Source organism: Equus asinus, chromosome 2 (assembly GCF_041296235.1).
Source record: "Equus asinus isolate D_3611 breed Donkey chromosome 2, EquAss-T2T_v2, whole genome shotgun sequence".
In the NCBI taxonomy this organism is placed as follows: Eukaryota; Metazoa; Chordata; class Mammalia; order Perissodactyla; family Equidae; genus Equus; species Equus asinus.
Window position 1 is genome coordinate 99,496,898 of NC_091791.1, and position 24,363 is coordinate 99,521,260.

At 47.4% G+C, this 24,363-nt stretch overlaps 1 protein-coding gene across 2 annotated transcripts in view; it reads left to right on the forward strand.

Moving 5' to 3' along the window:
- CRTC3 (CREB regulated transcription coactivator 3) overlaps positions 1-21,109 on the forward strand; it is a 94,276-nt gene extending 73,167 nt beyond the window's left edge. The window contains exons 8-15 of one of the 2 annotated variants that reach the window (XM_044760985.2): positions 2,149-2,234; positions 4,007-4,056; positions 8,987-9,204; positions 11,560-11,858; positions 15,921-16,121; positions 16,206-16,286; positions 17,529-17,631; positions 18,038-21,109. In XM_044760985.2, the coding sequence (XP_044616920.1) occupies positions 2,149-2,234; positions 4,007-4,056; positions 8,987-9,204; positions 11,560-11,858; positions 15,921-16,121; positions 16,206-16,286; positions 17,529-17,631; positions 18,038-18,246 (1,247 nt within the window). In that variant the 3' untranslated portion in view covers positions 18,247-21,109. The remainder of the gene's footprint in view (positions 1-2,148; positions 2,235-4,006; positions 4,057-8,986; positions 9,205-11,559; positions 11,859-15,920; positions 16,122-16,205; positions 16,287-17,528; positions 17,632-18,037) is intronic. The other variant, XM_044760992.2, reaches the window with a different exon arrangement.
- Positions 21,110-24,363: the final 3,254 nt, after the last annotated feature.

Sequence of the window (24,363 nt, forward strand, 5' to 3'; positions counted from 1 at the left end):
AGTTTCATAAAGCTAATGAAGTAATGTTGGAGATCTACTGAAATGACACTCAAAGCCATTGACAAATGAGGGTCTGACACAGTTCATTTAATCATTCAGTATCAGGCACTGTTTCCTTTTCCTGAAATCTTTATAATCTGAAATTTAATTTTCATAGTCTGAAAGTGAACAACTAAATTAGGTTTATATATCTCAGAGATGAGGACTCACAGGGAATATGTAAATGAGGAACATCTTGTGCCAGGGCACAATTCCCTGTCATCATCCTGTATACTCCTTTCCTGGGCAAGCCATTTTAGGCCAGGAATAAAATCTTGAAAAGCTGAAACATCAGTAAATATCTAATCCACTAGGACAGAAATAAAGAAATGGCTTCAAGGTTGTTTGCATTCCGCCAGTGAATTCTTTGAAGAATTCCCAACCAGTCTTGGATGTGAAAAGAGACTAAAAACAATAAACGTCTCTAAGGAAACAGTACCCTTTAAGGCATTAGGATCTGCCCCAGCCATCTTCCTGTGACCAGACTCGTATGAGAGGCAGCCTCGGGTCACAGAGCCACCTCTCTCAGCCCTTGAAACTTTTCCTATCATCCAACAGTACCTTTCAGAGCAATTTTCTGTTCCTGACTCTCTGTGTTGCTGTGTGAAGGCTGTCAAAGCCATCGTCCCTGTCCTCCAGTCTGCTGAGAGCCAGCTGTGGGGCCACGTGTGCCAGGCACTGTTTTAAGCACTTCCCAGCAGCGAATAAAATAAAGGCCCTCCCTCCCGGAGTTAATTTCTGAAGCAGTTTATATGTATTAACAATTAGACAAGGTAGCATTTGAAGGAAAGGAAGTCAAACAAGGATATTGACAAAATAAGCTTTCCAAAAGAGAGCGATGTGACTATCAGGATTGAGAGAGCTGGGAACACTGATGAGCCCTGGAATACGTGAGCGTAGACGCCTGCTGTGTGATGGTACCGAGCAGGCTAACTGTAAAGAGCATCACATCAGGCGCAGAATTTGCTCTGAAATTGTGGTCTCTAAGTGACTTTTTTCTAGGGTCTGCTATCCTTGGGTAAACAGGTTATCCTGGGTGGCACTAAGACAGGACAATCACGACACACTGGAGCTTACGTGGTCACCAGAACCTAACAGTGTTTGTAGCTCTAAGAAGTCACCAGTGTCTGTAATGTTGAATCCCCTTCCTGACTTCAGATGCCTCAATTCCTGAGGGCTGGACCTTTTCTGGTCTCCCTCTGAGAACAAAACATTTTCCCTTTTTTTATGACTCAGCACTCCCGTTTTACCTAGTGTGAGTGAGAGTGTTAAAGCAGAAAGCGCCGGAACCATCCCTGGGAACAGAGCCAGGTTGTTTCACAGCATTGAAGGGCCAGTGTGGGTCCCTTTAGCTGCCCAGCCTCAAATCCTCTGGGTTCTCGATTCCTCTTTATCCCCCACTCCCTACCCATTTCCAAGGAGCTTCACTGCCACCATGTCTTCCCTTATAATGTCCTCTTCTCTCTTCGCTGCTTTCCTCGTTTCATCTCTCCTAGATTAGAGACATTAGAGATATTTCGTCTCTCCTAGATCGTGGGTCTCTCCTCATCCCTCTTCTTCCATTCTCTCCTTGCCAAGTTTGCGGGTCCACCCTGATCTGGCCTCAGCCTTCCAAACTTTATTTCCTACCGCTCTTCTTTACTTCCCTACGTTCCAGTTGAAAAGAGCGGCTCTACTCAATGGTTGTCACCATCTGCCCTCTTGCTGGACCTTTTTTCTTACTTTCCCCTCTCTGGAATGCCTTTTCTATGCCTCTCAAGGGCTTCTCTCAGTGCCAGCTCCAGAGGCCTGCCATGGTCTCTTCCTTGTCGGCACTTCAGCAGCACAGCAGCCTTTGCTCTCGTGGGCCTCCACTCGTTTCTCCTCTCAGTCGTGGGTGTGTATGTGTTATCCTTTTCCCTTGACTAGATTATAAATTCCTTAAAGGCCTAATCCATGTCCTGCTCGTCTATGCAGCCCCACGGTCATGCCCGAACACCTTCCCCAGTAGACAGTCAATAAATATTTGTGAAATCAATCTTTTCTTTTATAAAGATAATTTGTTTGGCCAGAGATGGGATGGCTGCCTTCTCATGCAATGAATGTGATGCTTTTTTTCTCCCCCTTTAGTTGTGTCTTTCCCTGGCCCATTGAAAGAAGAGAATCTGTTAAATGTTCCCAAGCCACTGCCAAAACAGCTGTGGGAGACCAAGGAGGTGGGTGAAGAGCGCTCAGCTATGTTTGTTGTCCCTGACTGTTTGCGTTTCAGAGGTCATTGTAAAATCCTGCAGAGGAGAAAACAAGAGGAATTGGGGAAAGAGGAAGAGAGGATGTCTGGGGACAAAGATAGGAAGAATGTACTAGGGAATGATGGTTCAAATAAAAATTATCACAATTGTGTTGATGGATTAGTGCAGTGATCTCTTGACTTCTTCAGTTTCATGTGAATTTACTCATTGAGAAAAACCTGTTAGTCCCTCATATTTCATTCATATTACTAAAAGCACAGAAATCTGGTAATGTCATAGGCAGACTTTTCTGTTTTGTAGCTAACACCTTCTACCAGTCACAACTCCTGTCTAGAATTGCTGGTTCACCAGATATTCCTTTTTTTTAATCAAGAGCATTTGACCTGAGTCCACCAGGAGTCAGTAGGCAAGTCGTCTGTGGTTCCCGTGAGGCGTTGAGTGTTTGTGTCCACATTGCACTCACTGACCTCCCCCATGGCTCTCTCTGTGAGCCGCACGGTGCCTGAGTTGGCCTTTCTTCCCAGAGGCAAGCTGTGTTGCCTTTGACGGAAAAGAGTTCATCTGTCGCAGCCCTTAGTGATGCTCTGCTGCAGTTGCTTGTGTTGTCTCCGTTCCTAACTGTCCCCGCCTGTTTAGGCTTCCTATGGTCCGGTTCCGCTTCCTTCTGCCAAGTCTGCCAAAGTCATCATTAGCATTAGGATGGGCTTGAAGGGTCTTTTGTAAAAGCAAGAAGTATTTGATGTTTGATCTTTTGGGGGAAGAAAAGAGATATGATGTAAAGTTCCCGTTCTTAAACATAGGAGGAGCAGCCGCACTGTGGGAGGCACAGTGGTTTTAGGGACTTATGTCAGAGGACAGCTCTGTCTCCTGCAAAGAGGGCAGCAGTGCCCACTCTTCCCTGCGTGCCAGGGACTGCTCCCTGGGAAGAGGAGCCCCTGCCTCAGTTCTCGTGGGTCTGCAGTCCTCCACAGATCATTTCGGGGAGACCAGCTCAGCCAATAGGTTCCTTCATTTTTTTCAACATACATTCATTGAGCACTTATTGCCAGGCATTCCAGGTGCAGAGATACTGCAATAAAGAAAAAATAAGGGGCTGGCCCCGTGGCCGAGTGGTTAAATTCCCATGCTTTGCTGCAGGCGGCCCAGTGTTTCATTGGTTCGAATCCTGGGCACGGACATGGCACTGCTCATCAGGCCACGCTGAGGCGGTGTCCCGCATGCCACAACTAGAAGGACCCACAACGAAGAATATACAACTATGCACCGGGGGGCTTTGGGGATAAAAAGGAAAAAGTAAAATCTTTTAAAAAAAAAAAAAAGTAAGAATTCCTGCAGCCTGGAGCCTGTTTTCTAATTGAAATATTTATTTTCTTCTGACTTTAATTTCCTCTTTCTTCACCCTGTTTTGTTTTTCTGTTTTCTTCTTTTCCTCTCAGGCCAATTGGAAAAGGAATGTTTATTTAAAAGCTCTATATGGAAAACCTTGGCCTTTTTGAAGGAAATAATATTCATCTAGAAGATAAATTAAGAAAGCATCAAATTAAGAAAATTTATTAATGTTATGCTACCCTTATGCCTAGAAAAGTCTGGTCAAAACTTAAATGGCTGCTGTGCGAGGATGCTGTTTGTATGGGCTGCTTTCACTTGTTCTAACTGGAGCCCAAGATACTTAGAAAGACACTTTTTAAAAATTTGAATTTGGCTTCACAATGTAAGCGCAGCTTTCTGTCTCTCCCCAGATGCAGTCCCTGTCAGGGCGCCCTCGATCCTGTGATGTCGGAGGTGGCAAGTAAGTAATGTTCTTTTGTTCGTGGCTCAGAGACTGTCCTTCAGCTTTTCCCAAAAGGAAAGTCTTACTACTTTGTTACAGAATCTGGGAAACTTGACTTGTTATGTATAAATTGAAAGTCAACTGAATTTTTATAAAAACAGCAGCTCTGTTTTGGTACTCATATTTCATTTGTTTAAAGTAATTAAATTAAATAACTGTAATAACAAATAAAACCGCCGTAAATGTGTTTCAGAATAACACCACTGACTCTTGGTAAACACACAGCTGGACTGGCAGAACAGAAGGGAGAGGGCTTCTAGAGCACCCACCAGCCTCATGCCTTTGGCAGGCTCTGGGCACCTGGCAACTTGCTTACGTGGAAGTTAATTAAGAGAGTTTCCGTGAATGTACTTAAGGCCACAGAACTGTACACTTAACAGGGATAAATTTTTTTTTGAGGAAGATTAGCCCTGAGCTAACATCTTCTGCCGGTCTTGCTCTTTTTGCTGAGGAAGACTGGCCCTGAGCTAACATCCATGCCCATCGTCCTCTATTTTTTATGTGGGATGCCTACCACAGCATGGCTTGCCAAGCAGTGCCATGTCTGCACCTGGGATCCGAACTGGCGAACCCCAGGCTGCTGAAGTGGAACGTTCAAACGTAACCGCTGTGCCTCTGGGCCGGCCCCAAAAGGGATAAATTTTATTCTATGTATATTTTACCACAATGTTCAAAATTAATGGAAGATGAGTGAATAGGAAAATTTGCAATATAAAAAGTTTCTGTGAAGCCATTTATTAATTAATGTATTTAGTATTATACAACTTTACTTCCTAAAAGATTTGAGACAGTTGACAAAAATACATATAGTACAAAAAATTAGTAAAGAGGATCATGAGGAAATTGGGACTAAGGAAGAACGAGAAGATGAGAGAGGTAATGAAGCCCACACATTAACAGATGAAGCAGAGGAAACCCATCAGAAGACCAGTTAAATGATGCAGACAGGCAGTTGCAGGGGAGGAGCAGCGGCTCCCTGATGCTGTGACTGGCTGGAAGAACTCTCTCCCACAGGTCTTCACACAGAGGACCGCCCCTTGGGACTTGATGGGCAGTGTCCTGAGAGAGCACCAAGGGAGCTGCGTGGGGCTATTTATCACAGCGTCCCTCCGTGCTGTCCCATGGCTTGGAACCAAAACCAGCTCAGAAACAGCACCTCTTCCCAGGGCCAAAATAATGTGGTTTGAAAATGGGACCTTTGCATGATCTAGCTGAGAACAAGCACAGGTTTTAGAGGGTCTGTGGATGAACTAAACCTATTTCAGATAATCCATAAACACTGTTTCCCCCAGTAGAGCTTTCTATGAGTATTTGCTAGCAGTGAGTTCAGGCCCTCACTATTGAGTACCTAGAGTGCAGACATTCTTCTCGGCTGGTTAAATATAAACTGATGTAATTAACAGCCCACTGAGCCGAGGTGAGGCTGACCTTCTTTTCAGAAAGTCACAGAGCCTGCCAGGACTCCCACCTGGACAGAAGACCAGCACTCCTGGGGGTGTAGGATGTCCCCACAGACAGGGCCAAGATTTTCCTCAAGAACCAGTTTTGGCTCAGCCCTCAGACAATGAGTGACCCAGGCGGGCTTGGGAGGCCGGGCTTGGGAGGCCTGCGTTACAGAGTCAGGCTGCAGCACTTTAACCCCTTCCCACCTGCCAAGTTTTACAGCAGGTATTTCTTAGGTAGTCGGTTTCTTGCTCTTACGTTAGAGGTAGAATTCCATTCAGTGACTGCTATTCGTTCAAGTATTTATTGAACCCCTAATTCTCAGCACTGGAGTAGAGCAATGGATGAACCAGGTCAAGTCCCTGCTTTCAAGGGCTTAAGGCTCCAGTGGAGCAAGATGGGCAAAAACAATGAAGCAAGTAAATGTACTGTATGACACGTGTTGGCAAATAGAATGAAGAAAAAGAGGCAAAGTACAGAGATGGGCACTGATGGGTGTCAGGGAAGGTCCTCTGATAAGGTGATATGTGACCAGAGCCTGGAACGAAGTGAAGGGGAGGAGGGCTCCAGGCAGAGGGACGGCAAGTGCAAAGATCCTGAGACAGCAGTGTACCTGCAGAGGAAGGAGGCTGAGGTAGCTTAGATCTGACTAGGGTAAGATAAGAATCATCAAAGGGTTTCAAACCAGGGAGAGCATCACCTGCCTTATATCAGATCCAAAAGGTGACTCCAGCAGGTAGTCACTATATTTGGAAAGTTACAACTTCTATTTCTCTCATCTGGAGAGATTTTGTTTTGAGCATCAGTAAAGACCTTGTTCACATCGGTCACAGTTTCTCACTCTGCATCCTTGCTCTGTGCCACTGCGCACTTGTTTCTGCCTTCTGCCTTCCTCCCTCTGCCTTCACTCCCACCTGATTGCCCGTGGGTCTTTCTTCTCTCAGTCAGAGCTCATCTATTCTCAGAGTGAGCAGCTCTGGGTTCTCCAGTTTATTTTTCTAGTCCTTGACCTTGAACCCTATAACCAGTTTGCTACGTCTAGCCATCTGAAAGACAAGATACCCAATTCAGCTTTTCTACAACCAAAATCATCCTTCCTCCTCATCCATCCAGTTGGCCACCTTTCCCAACTCCCGTTTCTTGTCAGGCCTCCACAGGTGTCGCAGTCCTCCGACTTTCACCAAGAAGAGAAGCCATCAGGAGTGATGCTCAGCTTCCCACTTGCCCCTAGTTCCCCTCTCGCCATCCTTTTTCCAGGTCTCAGAGACAGGTGTGTCCCTCCTGTTCCTTCCCCATTCCTGGCCCTTGTCCCCACCGGCCTTTCCGAGGCCTCTCTCTCCTGCTTACCCTTCCCACTCCTGCATTTTCAAGCTTCCCTCTCTAGTAGGTTTTCTCTCTGCATTTAAATGTACTTAATGATTCTTCACTAAAAAGTCCTTCCTTGACCCTGCATTCCCTTTTAGTTACTTCCTTCCTTCTCGTCCAGAATTCTCAGCCACACTTTGTGAAAGGATATTGACTCTTGAGCCTTCCTTACTGCTTGTCCACTCCTCAAGCCGCTGTGGCCGGCCGGCCACCACTGCTGTTCTGATGGAGCTGTCCTCAAGTGACATCCCTGTTACATGTCTTCCTACATCACAGAAACTCACCGTCTAAAACAGAATTTATCTTACCCATACCACCTGCTTTTATCCCCAGTCTACTTGTGCAGCCCATGTTCCCTCTCCTAGTGGGTGGCTCCACGGGTCCCCGTGCCAGAAAATCAGGAGTCGTTCTTGAGTACTTCCTGAAATATCTCTGGACTCCTCTCTGTCTCCCCATCCCCATGCTTTCACTGTGTCTTGTTTGACTTTTCAGCAGCATCATAACTCACCTCTCTGCCTCCCGGCTCTGCTCCTTACACCCTGCTCCTCCCTCCCCCAAGTCTGCTAGCCACACTGTCCTAAGAATGAATTCATCCTTAAGCGAATTCATCACCTTCCGCCTGTTCCTAGCTAGCGGCACCTTCCTCCAACCGTTCTCCTCCTTTTCAACCTCACTGCTCTTTTCCTCAATCAGACCTGGAGCCCAGCAGTGGCCTTTTAACTGGTTCTCCCTGCCTCTTTTTCTGTTCCCTTAAGCCGTCCTCTACACTGTAACCAAAATCATAGTCATAAGAAAATGTCGTTTTCTTAGCTTCAACCTGGGCTCCCTATTTCCTGCAGTCTCTGATCCAGACTCTTCAGAACAGCATGTCATCTTGCCCTTGTTTTCTTACTTATCTGCCCCTCCCACCTCATCTCCTGCTACCCCATTTCACACACTGTCCTGTCCTTGGTAAGGCCTTCTCTTCTCTAGCCCATCCTGACGTTGACGACTCTTGTTTCTGTGTTCCCAGTGTCGCTTGTACCTAATGGTTATCCTACCCCATATCAGACGTGGCCCAGCATGTTTCCTTCCATATTGCAGTTGCTCGCTTTACCAGTCTGTCTCCTGCCTGCCTGTGAATCCAAGAGCAGTGCCTCCTCAGACGCGCACTGGGAGCCCCTCCCTGAGCCCCTCCACTCCCATGGAGTATAGAATCCAAGGGGCCACAGGGGGGACACCACCTGCCTGAGGGGTGGCCAAGAGGGATGCGGAGTGCGGCCAGAGCTTGGCTCATAGGCTGAAATAGCCACATGTATGCCCTGCGGTGCAGAACTCTAAGGAGCAGGAGAATTCTCAGCTTGCATCTGGCCTTCCAGGCTTTTAGGAAGGTATGATTTGTCAAGATAGAAACATAGAACATGGTTCATTTAAGGGTTTGTTCATCTGATTTATAACTTTTATAAATTTGAAGAGATGGTATATGGGCCTCCATGTGCACTCTCACTCCAGGCCTGCAGATGTTAGGGGCAGGCCTGACCACCAATGTGCACACTTTGCTCCCTGATCGTTGTACTGCAGTACTTAGCCTAGTGCCTGGCACACAGTGACCAACCAACAGATTTTGATAAATGAATGGTAGCATCTCTTTCTCACTTTAAAGTTTGTGAAAACTGTAACTGAAAAACTCTATCTTAGAAGTTATCTGGTTGATAGAGATTCTGTTTTTTTTTTTGAGGAAAGGTAAGTTAGAAATCTAGCAAAAAGAACCTTATAAATACAAAGCAGTGCGTCACATTTTATATAGTACTTGATAAGTTTCAAAGTTCTTTTGCATCCGTAATCTAATCTGGTCTTGGGCAATAGTCCTGTAAAGTAGACATAGATGACATCCTTACTCCAGTCAAACAGGCCAGGAAATTGCTCTTCACAGAGGTCAAGCCAAGGACGCAAGTTCTCAGATGAGCGAGAGTCAGAGCCTGTTTGAGGACTTGGGTCCTTGATACCCACTGCTTTATTTGACAAGGAAAGTATCATATGTGTACTATTCCCCAACAGCCAAGTGCATTTTAGAAAGTAACATTTACCTTTCTTTTTCCAGCACTTTTCCACACAACGGTCAAAACATAGGCCTTTCACCCTTTCTGGGGACCCTGAACACTGGGGGGTCATTGCCAGATCTAACCAACCTCCACTACTCCACGCCCCTGCCCGCCTCCCTGGACACCGGTGACCACGTCTTTGGTAGCATGAGTGTAGGGCACAGTGTGGGCAACCTCCCCGCTGCTATGACGCACCTGGGCCTCAGAAGCTCTTCTGGTAAGTATCCCCCGCTCAGCAAGGACCGTGCCGTATCCTCTGGGCGCTTGATCCTGGGGGGTCTCGGCCCAGGTGGCCTGTTAGTGAATTGCTGAATGAGAGTGACTGCATCTGAGTTAGAGATGATAACCTCCCTGTTTTTGTAGCTCTTGACCCTGCTGGTATTTCACTTTGGTGATCTAGGTCTGCTGGATTTCATGAGCTCTGGAGCGGCTCTGCTAAACCTCATTCTCTGTCGCCTTCTCTAGCCCATGCGTGCTGGGGCTTGGAGAATAAGATTCAAGAGTCAAGAAAAGTGTCATTCTGTTCTGTTGGCTGAACAAATTTAGTGGCTCTTGTCAACATGTGATATTTTGTAATTACAGGTGTCTCTCTAGATCCCTGCAATTTCCCATTGGATTTCAAAAGAGAATATTTTAAATTTTAGAAAATTTATAATGGATACGGTGAAAATATTTATGCTTAATGGATATGTATATTAAATACAAATCTACCACAGTTCAAAATTACTGGTTCAAATTTTCAGAAGTGCTTAAAAATGCAGAATACGGCTGTATTAAAATGCTACCCATAATGTGTCTTGGTGTCACTGTAGTAGTCTGAGTGCCCCCAGCTCGGGCCCCATGTTGAAACATGACTATGTTTACTTGAACCCTGACCGATGTTCCAATTTCCCATTCAATTTCGAGAGAGACTAAAGGGGAAGTGCTTGCTGGTTCACTCTGGGTTCAGCAAGACTTGTCCATGCAAATCAAAACTCACCATCAAATGAGAGTGATCCCCTTTGGGGTAGTCACCTGGAAGGTTCCTATTGATTGCAGCGATGCTGCCATTGTGCAACATAATGTTACATTTGAAGAATTGATTTCAGAGGCAACCTTTATTTTTGGTCATGTTATTATCCTTTTGCTATATATGTGTCCCCGGTGAATTCTCTGTAACAGGGACATCCAAGGTCACATAAGTGAAGCAGCACTGGCACTTGGCTCCCGCAGGTCTTGGGGAAGCTAGCATTCTCCAGTGCTGCCTTTGACACTTTGCTGCAGCTGAAAATCCCATGTTTAATCACTGGCTGTTACTTTCCTCAAAAAAGCATTATTTTTTCTGGAACATGTCAGAACCAGTGTCAAGTTTTAACAGTTTCTACCTACTCCTTAAAATGCATGGTATACAAAGTTGCACATATTTTTTTAAAGTGTTTGAGCTTTCTGAATGAATGAATGGTGGTTTTTTTTTTTTTTAATCTAAATTCAGATCTTTAGCTCTGATTCTAATTTGAGCCAGCCGAATCTCTGCCCTTTTCATGGAGTTGAGTTGTGGGTTAACTAGTTAGGGTTTTATCAGAGACATCTTTCCTACCTTTTAAAAATAATTTGCCAGCTAAAAATGCTTTATTTTATCATTTCTTCATTTCCATAACGTTTATCTAACACTTAGTTTTTCATCAATATGATACAACTGACAGTTCTGCTCACCCCAACTGCTGGACAAGAATGATGGGCTGGGCTTTGAAACAGGGGCATTGCCAGTTGAGATACACAGCAGCAGCAGCAGCAGCCTTGTTCACGGAGCAAATCCACTCTGTGCCAGGCCCCGTGCCAGGCACCAGGGATCCAGCAGGGCATGGGACAGGGTCCCTGGCCTCATGGAGCCTGTGCCCTAGCAGCCTGTGTCATGGAAATGCCTTTCCCAAACTCTCTTGCTCCTGCTATAAAATTCACTACCCTCCCCACAAATAAAGCAAAGCGCCAGCAAGAACTTCATTTTCCCTGAATTGGAATAGACTGTGGTGAACAATTTCTCAGGAGCCGGAAAAACAAAAAGAAAGGAACCCGGGGCAGGAGACGTGAGAGTGTCCGTTCCTATGACTCCCTGGGGTGCTCAGGGTATTTAAAGGCTCCACTGAGGCAGCTCTCCCAGAGCCACGACCCTAGTGACAGGACATCTCTAAAGGCAGCAGAGGACCTGGGCAGTGTGCCTGGGACAGACACCTTCGGGACTCAACAGAACTTGTTGTACAGCCCTGGGGTCTTTTTCTGCGTTGGAGCTGAGCACACCGAACATTTCGCTTCCACTAGCCCATGCTTACCTAGGCCTGCCCTCCCAGGGGGTGTACGTGCTCTCACTCCTCTTAAGAGAAACTCATCCTTGTCCCAGTGGCGTCTCTCTCTCCGTCTGAGCTCGGCTTTTCCTTGCGTTGGTCCATCTGACACATTCTCAGTAGGAAAGTTGCCCGGGAGCTCCTTTACGTACAGAATCATCGTCAGTACGGATGGTAGGAAGTTAAGTTTCCTTTAATCTTTGGAAAACTCTCTGAAATTATAGCAAGTAACTTGTGAATTTGTTGTCTCCCAGGTCTCCAGAGTTCTCGGAGTAACCCCTCCATCCAGGCCACGCTCAACAAGACGGCGCTTTCCTCTTCCCTAAGTCGCCACCCACAGACGTCCGCTCCCAGTGCCTCTGCTCTTCACCCTTCACTCCGTCTCTTCTCCCTTAGCAACCCCTCTCTTCCCACCACAAACCTGAGCGGCCCCTCTCGGCGTAGGCAGCCTCCCGTCAGCCCTCTCACACTTTCTCCTGGCCCTGAAGCACCTCAAGGTTTCAGCAGACAGCTCTCTTCAACCAGCCCACTGAACCCATACCCTGCCTCGCAGGTAAAAACAAACACAAACTCACAGTGGAACAGACGGAAGCATGTGGGAAATGGATAGGGTCCGTTACGCCAGGCGTGGTCCCTGAGGTCTCCAGTGCAGTCAGTTCTCACTTATATGTTAAATCAGAGAGAGCAGGAGTGTGAATAATTCAGAATGCATTAATGATTTCTAGTAGCAGATTTTTTGGTCCGATAGCAGATTACTCTTAAGCAAACATTGGACAGTTTGCAATCACTAACTCACAAAGTTGGGGTTGGGGGAAAGAGTAGGGTGTAGAGGATGCAATCCAGATATATCTGAGACAGCAGCGGAAACCAGGTTAGGATTTTTAAATTGGCATGGAAAATCAATAATTGATTCTCTAAGTTCTTTAAGCTGCAGGGGAACACCGAGGAAGACACTTAGAGCCTTCCTGAAGCTCTGATATTGGCTTAGACCTCCTCCCTAGTTAGGACTATAGATTTGAGAAACAATACTTTTATTATTCATGAAATACTAGGTATAATAAAAATCATAGCTCCGTAAAAGGACCCAAAGAGGTCTATTTAGAAGGAGGCACATTTTGAAGTCATAAGTCTGTTACAGGAATTTAGGAGTTGAAACATCATATTTTAACTTGCTGACTTTGTCTTTGTTCTAAGCCCTTAGGATGGTTCCCTTACCATAACCATCAATATTTTTAACCTATTGGTCACTCTCTAGGTACATTATAACGTCGTTTACTCACCACTTCGCTGTAAATGAGTGATGATTTAGCAAGGGGGAGTCAGAACACAGCAGCAGGAGTTAGCAGATCAGTTGTTAGTCACTCTTCACCAGTCGCTAACTACGGGATCTTGATTATATGAGTAATCCCTTCCGGGAGAGGGCGAGAGGATATTTCATAGTTGTCTTTTAATGGTTCTTCTGTGTTCTTGGATTGCCTTTTATTTTATTTTGCAAGATTATTTTATAGGATATAAAGAATACACTCTTAATTTCTAGCCACATTTTAAGGAGACTGTGGGGATAGAGAGTGTCGTCTTTCAGATGTTTTCATTTGTTATTTGCTTAATGTTTAGATTTTTAAAAATCCCAGTGTTATTCATGTACGTAGTTTAAAAAGTCAAATAGTTTTAAAGGGCTTGTTATGAAATAACAGTTGTCTTCCCCTCCCACTAACCATATTTCTTTCTGCCTAGACGTGGCTGCTTTCAACCACTTTAGCTAATCTCTGGGGTGTAACTGCTATTTCACGCTTACTTTGTTCTAGATGTTTAGTGTTAGGCAGTATCTAATGGCATCCTACATGGAAGATTAGGAATCAGTTCTCTTTCAACTCTTTTGAACCCTCTACACACACACACACACACACACACACACACACACACACACACACACACACACACACACACACACACACTCCTACTTACCCTCCTCATCTCCAACAATGTGGTTTGTTTTTCTGATTAGAGCACTACTCAGTGTTTAGTGTTTTTATAGTTAAAATAGTGTAGTCATCATTGAACCATATAGTAAACTCTGAAATAACAGTTTTTTTCTCCTGGGAGTTAATCAATGTCTCACTTTGAAGTTAATCTGGTTTTCTATGTGTGTGTTAATTATTGAATCCCAAACCTTCAGAATTGGGTAGATCTCTCTCAATACATTTAGAAACAACTTCTCCAGTAGCTTTATAAGAATGAGTACGTGTGACCTGGCATGCCTTAAATATGTCTTTATTCTACCCAACGTTTAATTAATAATTGGCTATAGAATTCAAATTTGAAATAATTTTCTCCAGAAATTTTGAAGGTGTTAGTCTATTGCCTTTTAGTTTCTAGAGTTGCTACTGAGAAATCCAATTGCATTCCAATTCTTACTCCTTTGAATGAAATCTCCTTTTTTTCCCCTCTGGAGACTTGTAAGATCTTTTTGTCCCTGGTGTTATGAAACTCCCAGATAATGTGGCTTGACATGAGTCTGGATATTTGGTTGGTTTCTTCATTCTGGAAACTCATATCCTTCATCTCTGGGAAGTTTTCCTTAATTATTTCTTTGATGATTTCTTCCCTTTGATTTTCTGTTCTCTCTTTCTGGAACTCTTGTTGTACAAATGTTGGACATCCTGGACTGTTCCTCTAATGTCCTTATTTTTTTCTTTCTCCTCTTTTCTCTCTCTTTGTCTTTTTTCTCTGCTTTCTGGAAGAGTTTCTCAACTTTATCCTCCAACCCTTATGTTAAGTTTTTCATTTCTGCTCTCATACTTTTAAATTGCCAACAATTCTTTTTTGTTCTCTGAATGTTCCATTTTTATAGCATCATACTTATTCCATGGATGCAATATCATCTTTTATCTCTTTGAGGTTTTCAGTGGTAGTTTTTGTTCTGGTTTCTCTTATTTTTATGTTTTGTAATAGAAATTTTCCAACTTGCATAAAAGTAGAGAACATAATATAAGGAATTCTTCTATACCCATCATCTAGCCTCAACAGTTATTAGCATTTCTGTAATCTTGTCTCATCCATATCCCTTCTTTTAAAAAATGTATATCAAAATACATATTGCAACTATTTTAATGGGTATTTCTAACAGATAAGGAGCTCTTTAATAGCCTAAATATTATAATGGTAATTTTGTTTTTCCTGTCTACTTCTTCCTGCCTAGATTTCTCTAAGCTTCTCTTCTCAGTGTGTCTGCCTTCGTCTCTGAGTTTCATTCAGCTGCTTTCCTCATAGTCCTCTGATCCTTGGTGCCCTGCTCATAGTTAAGAACAGTCACAAACAACCTGATTGGGAGCTCTGTGTAGATGGCTGGGCTTGTTGAGTGTGGTCTTCATTGTTGAGTCATCTGGCTCGGCCATTTCCTTGGGGAACCTCTGATGTTGTAAGTTTTAGGATTTTCTCTCAGGCTTATCAGGTGCCTGAAGGACACTTCTCCTAATCATGCACCTGGGTGTATGCCTGGACACCAGCATTCTGAGAGCCGAGTTGGGAAAGAAGGGTGGAGGGCTCAAGATTCGGAGGTGAGCTTTCTCATAAACCCTGGGTTTCAGGAGAGTGCCGCCTTCCAGGGTCTGGTATCCCCTGTCCCGAGACCCTCAGTGGTGCTCCCAGCAGAGGACAGCCCTCCAGTCCCCTGGCAGGCAGGGCTCCAGAGCCTGCTGCGGCTCACCTCCACTTTGCTGAGGTCCCCCTGGCTCTGGCTCTGCCTTCCCCTGCTGCTCCCACAGTCCTGGTTCCAGACCCTTAAGGGCCGCTGTGCTGCAAATCCCATTGCCTCTTGGTTTTTCCCTGCTACTAGCTTAGCATTTGGCTTTCTCAGCTCTGCTAAGACAGTTGCTACTTGTCCATCTGCTTTTCTGTTTTTTTTTTTTTTTTAAGATTTTATTTTTTTCCTTTTTCTCCGCAAAGCCCCCCGGTACATAGTTGTATATTCTTCGTTGTGGGTCCGTCTAGTTGTGGCATGCAGGACGCTGCCTCAGCATGGTTTGATGAGCAGTGCCATGTCCGCACCCAGGATTCAAACCAACAAAACACTGGGCCACCTGCAGCGGAGCGCACAAACTTTACCACTAGGCCATGGGGCCATCCCCCCCATCTGCTTTTCATTTTCCATATTTTGTTACCATTTTCTTCTCTCCGTTTATCTTTGTCTTTGTGGTTTTTTTAGTGTTGTTTATTAATTTTTATTGTTATTTAATGTTATCTTAGTGTTTTTAGTAGAATTTTGGGAGACGGCAGAGTAAGTGCTTTTTTCAGTCTCCCATCTTTAACCAGAAGTTATGGCTTTAAAAAAAAAAAACATGATTTTCACTGAGAAAACTGCAAGGAAATTTGTGAAATTGGCTGTTTTTTGTTTTGTTTTCTTTTTGTGGTTTAAGACAATCGAAATTGTCATTGAATGGGAAATACTTTATGGGGAAGTGAGATTTGAGATATGCTTTGAAGGAGGAGAAAGAGGCTTCTCAGAGCATCGCAGAGGATACCATGGTGAGGAAGAGCTCAGGCTTTTCCTAATCTTAAAGGACTTAACCACTAGAAGCTCAGAAGCCACGCTGATCAGCGGCTTTGTTCGTTACAGATGGTGTCTTCCGATCGAAGCCCGCTCTCTTTCCTGCCAACAGAAGCTCAAGCCCATGTGTCCCCACCGCCCCCTTACCCCACACCCCAGGAGCTCCCCCAGCCTCTCCTGCAGCAGCCCCGCACCCAGGAGCCCCCTGCTCAGCAGCCCCAGGCAGCCTCATCTCTGCCGCAGTCAGACTTCCCGCTCCTCACGCCCCAGGTGAGTCCCAGCAGGAATATCAGGAGGGAACACCCATTTTGCCTTGAGTTCCAAGCTGAATGGTCCCCTCCCTATTCCCTGAAGGGCTCTTCTTTGACCAACTTCTTCCCGGATGTGAGCTTTGACCAGCAGTCCTTGAGGCCAGACCCAGCATTTACCCAACAGGTGAGTGATCGCCCAGGCCTGCCTCTTCCTTGGAGCAGGGACTGCCCCATTTGGGCCATCCCAGTGTGGAACCCACACCAGATGGACTTGGTACTCCACTTCCCTGATTTCAGATGTGCTCGGTGGCGAGGCGAGCTTGGACTCTCCCCTGGCCCTAAGATGCTGGTGTGGCTGCCTTATTTAGTGTCAGGCCTCTGCAGAGAAACTGTTGGAACAATTGGTTCAAGAAGACTTCTGATGACACTCTAGTCATAGAATTGTAGGATTGTTCACACCAGAAGGGACCACAGCAGTCCACTAATCTGTCCTGTTGAGGAGACTGGGACACAAAAAGGCCTCTGCCTGCAGGCCGAGTTCCTGTACCAACACGGTTTGTGTGTGGCCTCCTGGGGAGAGCTCGGTCCTGGTGGGGACAGGGGTCCTCCCCTAAGATATTTTCCTTCAGCCATTTCCTTTTGCTTTTTAGTTTCTCCCTAACACTGATCATTTTTAATATCCCGGGATGCTGTAGTGTTCAGTAAGTATGGGTTGGACTCTTGGCTGGATTAGGGAGAGAAGGAAGAGTGGAGCATTTTCCAGAACTTAATAATAACAGTAAAATAAATAAAGATAGATCTTTCCTGAGTAGGCCATGGTGGAGCCTTGTGGTAGGAACCAGTAGTCCTTGCCTCCCCGTCTTCTGAAGAAGCCGCTTTAGTCTAGGTGAGTCAGAAGGTGAACCAGTCCTCACAGAAGCTTTCTCATAGAGAGGGGCTTGCCTGAGGTTCCTCCCTCTGAGTGTGAGAAGAAAAAGTTTCCACTTTCTTGTTTTTCTAGACACCAAAGAGGAAAAAAGCCTGTCACTTCCTTGTTTACAGATGGAGCCTTTGAAGGGTTCCCACCACAGAGTTTGCAAAGGTTTTCAGTCTTGGTGAGACTGAGGAGGAAGGGTGTCTGAAACCAGAGGGGCCACTGAAACCATGACCACTGGTGCCTCCTGGGATGGCTTAGTGGGCCAGACCCTGTGTGAACGGGGACAGGTCACCAAACTGTGGACCTCAGGGACCCCTCCTCCACCCTAGCATCTGCCTCCTGAGAAGAATGTTCTGCGTAGGTTATCACAATGGCAAAGCACTCTCGGATCCTAGAGAGAACGGCCTCTAAGAGAGTTTTCATGTCCGGTTTTGCTCTGAGAGCATGTTGCACTCTTCACTCCTTGGAAGCAGAGATGGTCCCTTACAACGTGACCTTTGATGCTTCCAGGTGCCCCTGGTGCCGCAGGGTCCACGAGAACCCCAGGACTCATTTCATTTGAGACCAAACCTGTATTCTAACTGCGGGAATTTCCCAAACACCGTTCTGACAGGTGAGTGTGGGCCACCACTCAGCTTCTTTGCTATTTTTATTTTGCTAGTTTTTAAAGATTCCATTGTACGATAGTTTAAACAACAATATTATATAAAGCGAACCTGCAAGTCCCCCAGCTCAGCTTTACCTCTTTGAGATGCAGCTGTCCAGCCCCAGAGACCACGAGGCCCTGGGGAAGGGGCCTGGTGACCTGTGCAAAGGGAGTTGTGGAACTGACTGAAAAAAATGTAGATTCCACAGCAAAACTGCAGACCTGGGGGTGCTTGGGACACAGGCCATCACTGTCCTGCTTGGGAAGATAAGAGGGACAGTGTTTTGGGAGATGTCATCAGTTGTGTCCTCTTAGCCTGGGGCCCTCACGCCTCCTAATCCGCACTGTTTCTCCCTCTCGTTGCTCCTTCCAGAAGACTCAAGCACCAGCCTGTTCAAAGACCTCAGCAGCGCACTGGCAGGCATGCCCGAGGTCAGCCTGAGCGTGGACACTCCGTTTCCGTTGGAAGAAGAGCTCCAAATTGAACCTCTGAGCCTGGACGGACTCAACATGTTAAGTGACTCCAGCATGGGCCTGCTTGACCCTTCTGTGGAAGAGACATTTCGAGCTGACCGACTGTGACAGAGTGAAACAGAACAGGAGAATTTATTTCTGAAACAGCTAAAATAGAACGGAATAGAATGGAGCCAGCTAGACCCCTGGGCTGTAGTTATCTCAGGCTTCTGATGTAGAAGGAACCGATTCCACGGCCCCCAGCTTTCGGATGAGGTCGCGTCTCGCACGCTGTGGCTCCCTCTCGACCACAGAGCTGTGCACTGCCTCCCAGGCCTGCGGCAAGGGTGCTGCTGCAGGCAGGCTGCTTTGGAGCTTCCGATGAGTGGGTCCTCACCGTGACCGTTAAATCTTTCTGTTGGCCATCTGGTTGATCGATGTGTAAAAGTAGAAAATACCGTGCACTGGAGGCCCCAGTAGCGTTGCGTAGTGCTCAGAACCACTGATCTCAGCCGACACTGAAGAAGGGCCCTGCAGGGGAGGCCGGCAGGAGCCACAGGCTTTCAGGAACGGGCTTGGGTCTGAGCAGCGGTACCCCAGCACCTCGGGCCTTCTCGATCTAGCTGTTATGGCTGTGCGCCCGCCAGCTGGTGGCAGGGATGTGCCAGAACAGAGAGGAGAGCCGTGTTCTCTCCGATGCCTTAATTCTAATATGAAGAAGACTACCACGAGGCCAAGAACAGACTTGAGTTAAGCAAACTGAAGTCTACTTTGTTTCCTCCGGTCTGCAGTCTCTCCTGCTGCTCCAGGATCCCTTTTCCTGTGGACAAGAGGAAGAGGAAGACTATTCCACTCAGTCACTGAAAGAAAGTCCCCTGGTGATAGACGAGCCTGAGGAGAACAGTGCTGTTCTTGGTGGCTGGGGAAGAAGGAAGGGGGCTGTAGGTGTCTCACAGACACGTGTCATCCCCCAGACAAGCTCCAGGCAAGTGCAGGCCTCCCTCTCTGCAGACCAGCTGGAGGGGATGGCCAGAGGTCTGGACTGAGGGAAGCTGTTTCTCTGTGGACCGGGAGTGGCACTATGACCCCACTAGACCGTAAGCTCCTTAAGGGCAGGGACTGTGCCTTCTTCCTCGTTGAACCCCTAGTACCTAAGTGCCTAGCACTGCGTGGGTGCTGTGTAACTGCGTGTTGAATGTGTGCATGAAGGAATGAATGAGCGAATCTGCCTTGCCGGGAGGCAGTCTAATCTTTACCTATCCCTATTCCTTGCCAAATCTCAGAGCTTTAGCTTTTCTGACACACCTGTGGTTAAGTTCAGCGTGCACTTTAATATGCTGTAACACTAGGTGACCAAGTCCACAATCCGACTGGGTGCTGTGCTCTCCTTGAGTTGCTCTGCATGGCAGGTAGGCACAGACTATCTTTGAGCGCCTCCAGGATGTCTGAGCCTCCCAAGGCTGGGGCTTCAGGGATCCTGGCCAGGCCTTCACCGCAAAAGGTCTTCCCTCTCAGATGCACGTTTTGCTCTAGATTGCTTTAAAAAGAGAGACATTCTTTGAGGTTGAAGAAATAGTCTATAGTAAATTGAAGGCCTAATTCATGAAACCATCATTAGTCATCAGTACCTTAGTATAAAATAGTGTCACCACATTTCCACCCCTGCCTGCTTCCTCCAACTTAGGCTAGGCCAGCCCCTGACCAGAAACCTGACTGGTGGGTTTGAAGAGAACAGAGGGGACGATGCCTCAGAGCACTTCTGGGAAGCGGTCTGGGCAGTGGAGCAGAGCATAGGCATGAGAAGACAGGGCGGGGAGGACAGCAACACTGCAGGGAGATGAGAGATGCCGAACCTTTGCCTGGACAGCCATGGCCCTTCCTGGGGCCACCAGGAGTGTCACTGCAGGTCGCTAGACTGCTTTCCCACAAAGAAGCCAGGCTGCGCTAGGAGGGTCTGAACCCGATACTTCTGTGCCTTATGGCAAGAGTCTGTCGCAGGATCCTGACTGTCAACATCTCCAGACCTCATCCCGTTTCTCTTTTGTCTTCAGAGGGATTGCCTTACGTCCAGTCTTTCAAATTACCCTGCTGGCACACCACTCCATCCTCCTCTGGGGGACCCAGGTCTCCTCGCTTCGCATTAGCCCTGAACCCCTGCTGCTGAATCGGCAGATCCACCCGCAGTCCTTGCCTGAGCCCTGGCTCGGAGAGGAGTCGGCCTCCCCCCCAAGCCTTCTTCCCAGTGCAACTTGCAGATCCCTTTAGACGTGAGATCTCAGACGGAGGTGACTTCTGTTCAAAGGGCCTTTCCTTGTAACAATACACAGCACCCCAGTGTGCCGACAGAAGCCACCTCCTTGCTGCCTTTCCTGTGTCGAAGGTCCCCGAAATCTGATCTGGCCTTTGAGACAGGGAGTGATGCTGTTAGTAAGAAGTTTTTGGTGTGGGGTTTTTTGGGTTTTTTTTTGGAGAAATGGAGGTCCCAGCATAATCCACTCTTGCACAGTGCCTTTCCCGTGGGGATCATCGATGTCGGGGTGCCAGCTCTCTTTGTCTGCAGGGCAGCTGTGCCTTACAACTGGAGACCCTGAGACCTACACTGTGAAGTGCGCTGCCCCTGGGGCATTCTCCAGGTGACACATGGAAATGGAGGCTCCCAGGAAAAGTGACATTTTGGCGGGACTGTAATGATGACAGTAAGGTTTAGCACTGAACTAAGTTTGTCCGTAAGTCCATCAGTCCAGTCTTGTCCTGTGAAAAGGTTTTGGGCATTAGACCATCCACTTTGCTTAGATGGTGTCCAGGCCACCCATGGACAGGTGTCGTGCCTTCAGCGGCTGAGTCTGCACTCATTGCTGCCTTTGCAACAAACCAGGGGTGGTCCTCGGCATCTGAAGTGGCTGCATACTTCAAAATAAACTATTTTTCAATATTTAGTTTTGTCACAAGAAATTTATGGCTGTACTACTCTCATTTACTAGCAGTTAAATAGCATAGAACTAAAAACCTATCTGTTTCCGTTTTTTCTTTCTGTGTGGTTGTGGTTTTTAGGACAGACAGTGTTAGGAGAGAATTTTCTTGATCATGTCAAGATCAACATAAATTCTCCTTTGTCCTGTTTCATTTCTCCTAAGTCTACTGTCTGTCACCTGAGCTGAGATGTTGTGTATTCCAACCATTTGTGTATTTGAAGACATTTCCAATCTGACTCTCACGGGCTCTTCTGATTTATGCACAGATGGTTCCGTTGCTTCATGGTGGACCCATCAGAGCAACTAGTCAGCCTGCCCGCCAGTGTCCTGAGTCCCAGCCCCTTGTTAAACAATATTTAAAGATTGGAATTTGTGTAAAGTAGCTTCCGAGTTTTATAACGCCTCATTTTACATCTTTCGTAATTAAAAGCAGCACAATAAGGTGGCATCTGCATCTGGTGTTTTTCTTCAGCCTCGGTGGGATGAACTGGTGGGAAGCCTCGGCTCTGCCTGCCATTGGGGATTTCTGGTCCCTGGCGTGGCAGGGCCTGCACTGGCCTGCTCGTCAAGCATTCTTAACACGTGCTGTTGCATCCACTCCTGAGAGAAGTTCAGAAGGTTGAGGCACACGGTTCCTTTCAACCGTGAATACCAAGGACAGACGGCATCCTGGCAAGGCCTCAGGATTCTGCCTCCCACTGCCAGCACCCTGTCTATAGCCCTGGCCCTGCCCTCACCTAGAACCTCCCTTCCCCTTCGGAGGTTCAGGCCACTGGTGCTCCTCCCCCCATGCTCTGCTGTCACATGCTGGCCTTTAGGCCCTCTCCCACTTCACCAAGGACTTCGGTTCTCTTTTCTACCTGCCGTCCCCCCCCTTTCCCCCTGTCCCAGCATGGTCACAAGTGAGGCCTGCCAACAGCACACAGCCACACGTGTCCCTCAGAGACCCACTTCCTCAGCCTCACCCAGGCTTATCGTAAAGGTGACTCTTCCGAAATCTTCCTCAGAAATCCCATCTCTGGCCCTAACTTCCTGAGCCACCTCTTCCACTCTGGTCCACACACACCCTGTTCTTTGACCCCACTGAGAATTCTATCCTTTGTCTCTTCTTCTCTCAGGCTATTTGTCCACTCCTGACTTCCCTTCCTTCCCTAGCCTAGACCATGGGGTCGGTAGCCTCCATGACTCCCTCACCAGCCCTCCTGCTCTGACCCTTGGCCTTTCCCTGCCAAAGAAAACCAACAGCCCTACACTGTCCACTAACCCAGTCCTCTCCTGCCACCCAGGGGCGCTCCAGACCTCTCCCCTCCTCAGGCCCTCCCTTCTCTCCTCACGTCCAGAAATTCCAGGCCATCGGGGCAGCTCCCTCAGCATCCCACCTGCTCTCCATTCTATCCCCATTCTCAGAATTGTCCCAAACCCATACCCATCTTACCGTCTTCCCCCTGCCTGAGCTGGTTCTCGTTTCCCCATTTGTGATGGATTGGCTCCTCCTCCAAGGAGCCCCTGCCTCCTGCTTAGCCCTCTCCAGCTGCTCGTCCCCGTCAGCCTGTGGATGTGCCTTGGCTCCTCCTTGATAAAGCAAACTGGATGAAACAACTCTTTCTTCAGCCTCGGTCACTCCTCAGGCCACAGTCCTGTCTCCTTCTCGCCCTGAAGTCCCTCACGCTCAACTCCACCCCCTTCCCTGCCATCCACAGCCCCTGTCTGCAGAGTCCCACTGCCCAATGCTCTTGCCAGCCCTTCTGGCCTGTCCAGTCTGGTGGCCTCTTCGGTCCCTCCTCCATGGCCTTTCCCTGACATTTGAGCCCTGTGGCCAGTCCCTTTCCCCCAAATCCTCTCTTCAGCCCCAGTAAACCCTTTTGTCCTTGTTCTCTCAGGTCACACATCCATCTCCTGTGTGTATCCTCCTTCCATCTTTGTTTCTTCAGTTCAACTGTCCCTGGGCCACCTTGTCCAGTCCTCAAGTCAATGACCCCACATTCGGCCCCCACCCCCACCCACCTGTCAGCTCAGGTTCATCTACGCTGCACCCCACCTGCACCTGTCCTGTGTAGACCTGTGTACGCCAGCAAGCGTGCCTTGTCACCCTGTGACACCCACCTTCCCCGTGGAGCTCTAAGCTCTGCGAGGACGGGGGCCACGCCTGTGTACTGGAATTCTCCATCTCCCGTGCCTGCCACGTGGTAGGTGCTCAACAAATAGTTTTAAACTACTGACTACTGTATACACTCTCTTGGATCACAGCCTCTGCCCTGATGCTTAGGCCAGAAAGCAGGCCTTTCTGCACCCTCCTCCTCCTTCACCTTTCACTCCAGCCAGAGTCCCCAAGGACTGTCTCGGCCACCAATCCCTGTCTCCCTAGCCTTGCAGTAGCTTCCCATTTGGTTCTCTCCTCGTCCCCAGCCCCAGTAGGCAGCCTCTGCCTCCCCTCAGAAATTAGCAAAGTGACAGATTTACTATCTTTGGGTGCCTCAGTGTTCATATCTATAAATCGGGACAAGGAGCACCCCCCACCCCTGCTTCATAGCGTCGTGGAGGGTGAGGTGAACTCACACAATTAAAGCACTTAGAATTGCACCCAGCACACAGTGAACACTCAATGAATGTCAGTTATTGTTAAGTGTTATTTGTTGCATGAATATGCTATCCCTTCAAAGACAGGGTGCACAAATCTTTAGAAGTACTGGATTTGTAGAACGCTTGCTTTGAAGGACCAAATTTTAGTCTGGGGAGGAATACTCGATACAGATCTTATTTGCGTCCTCCTTGCCTGATGAGTGTTGTACTCTTTGCAAGTATGGAAATTAGTAGAAGTTAGCATAGAAATTAGTAGAAGAAAAATTAGAAGTTTTACAATAAGCCTATTATATGTGCCTGTGTCTCCATGTGGACACTAGATGGAGCTGAGACCATAAGAGTGGCTGTCAAGACCTGAAAACAGCCGGATAGAGCCACCTGACCCTCAGATTTAGCCTTCAGACTGCGTTGGCAGCGGTGTTGGTTAGAATTGAATCCTGTGATGGCACAGTGTAGTAACAAGTCTCTTGAGTGACCACACGACTGTGGGCGATCAGACTCTGCGCATCACATGCCCTCACTGCAGCCTGAAAGGAAGGCAGGGCGAGGATGGCTTCTGGGTCTACAGACTAGGAGACAGGCCCAGAGAGGCTCCAGGTCAGCCCGCAGAATACGGAGCACAGGCTCTGACCCCAGGTGGCCAACTCCAAGGCCAGGTGCCTCCCCACTCAGGACTGCAAGTGTCGCTGACTTC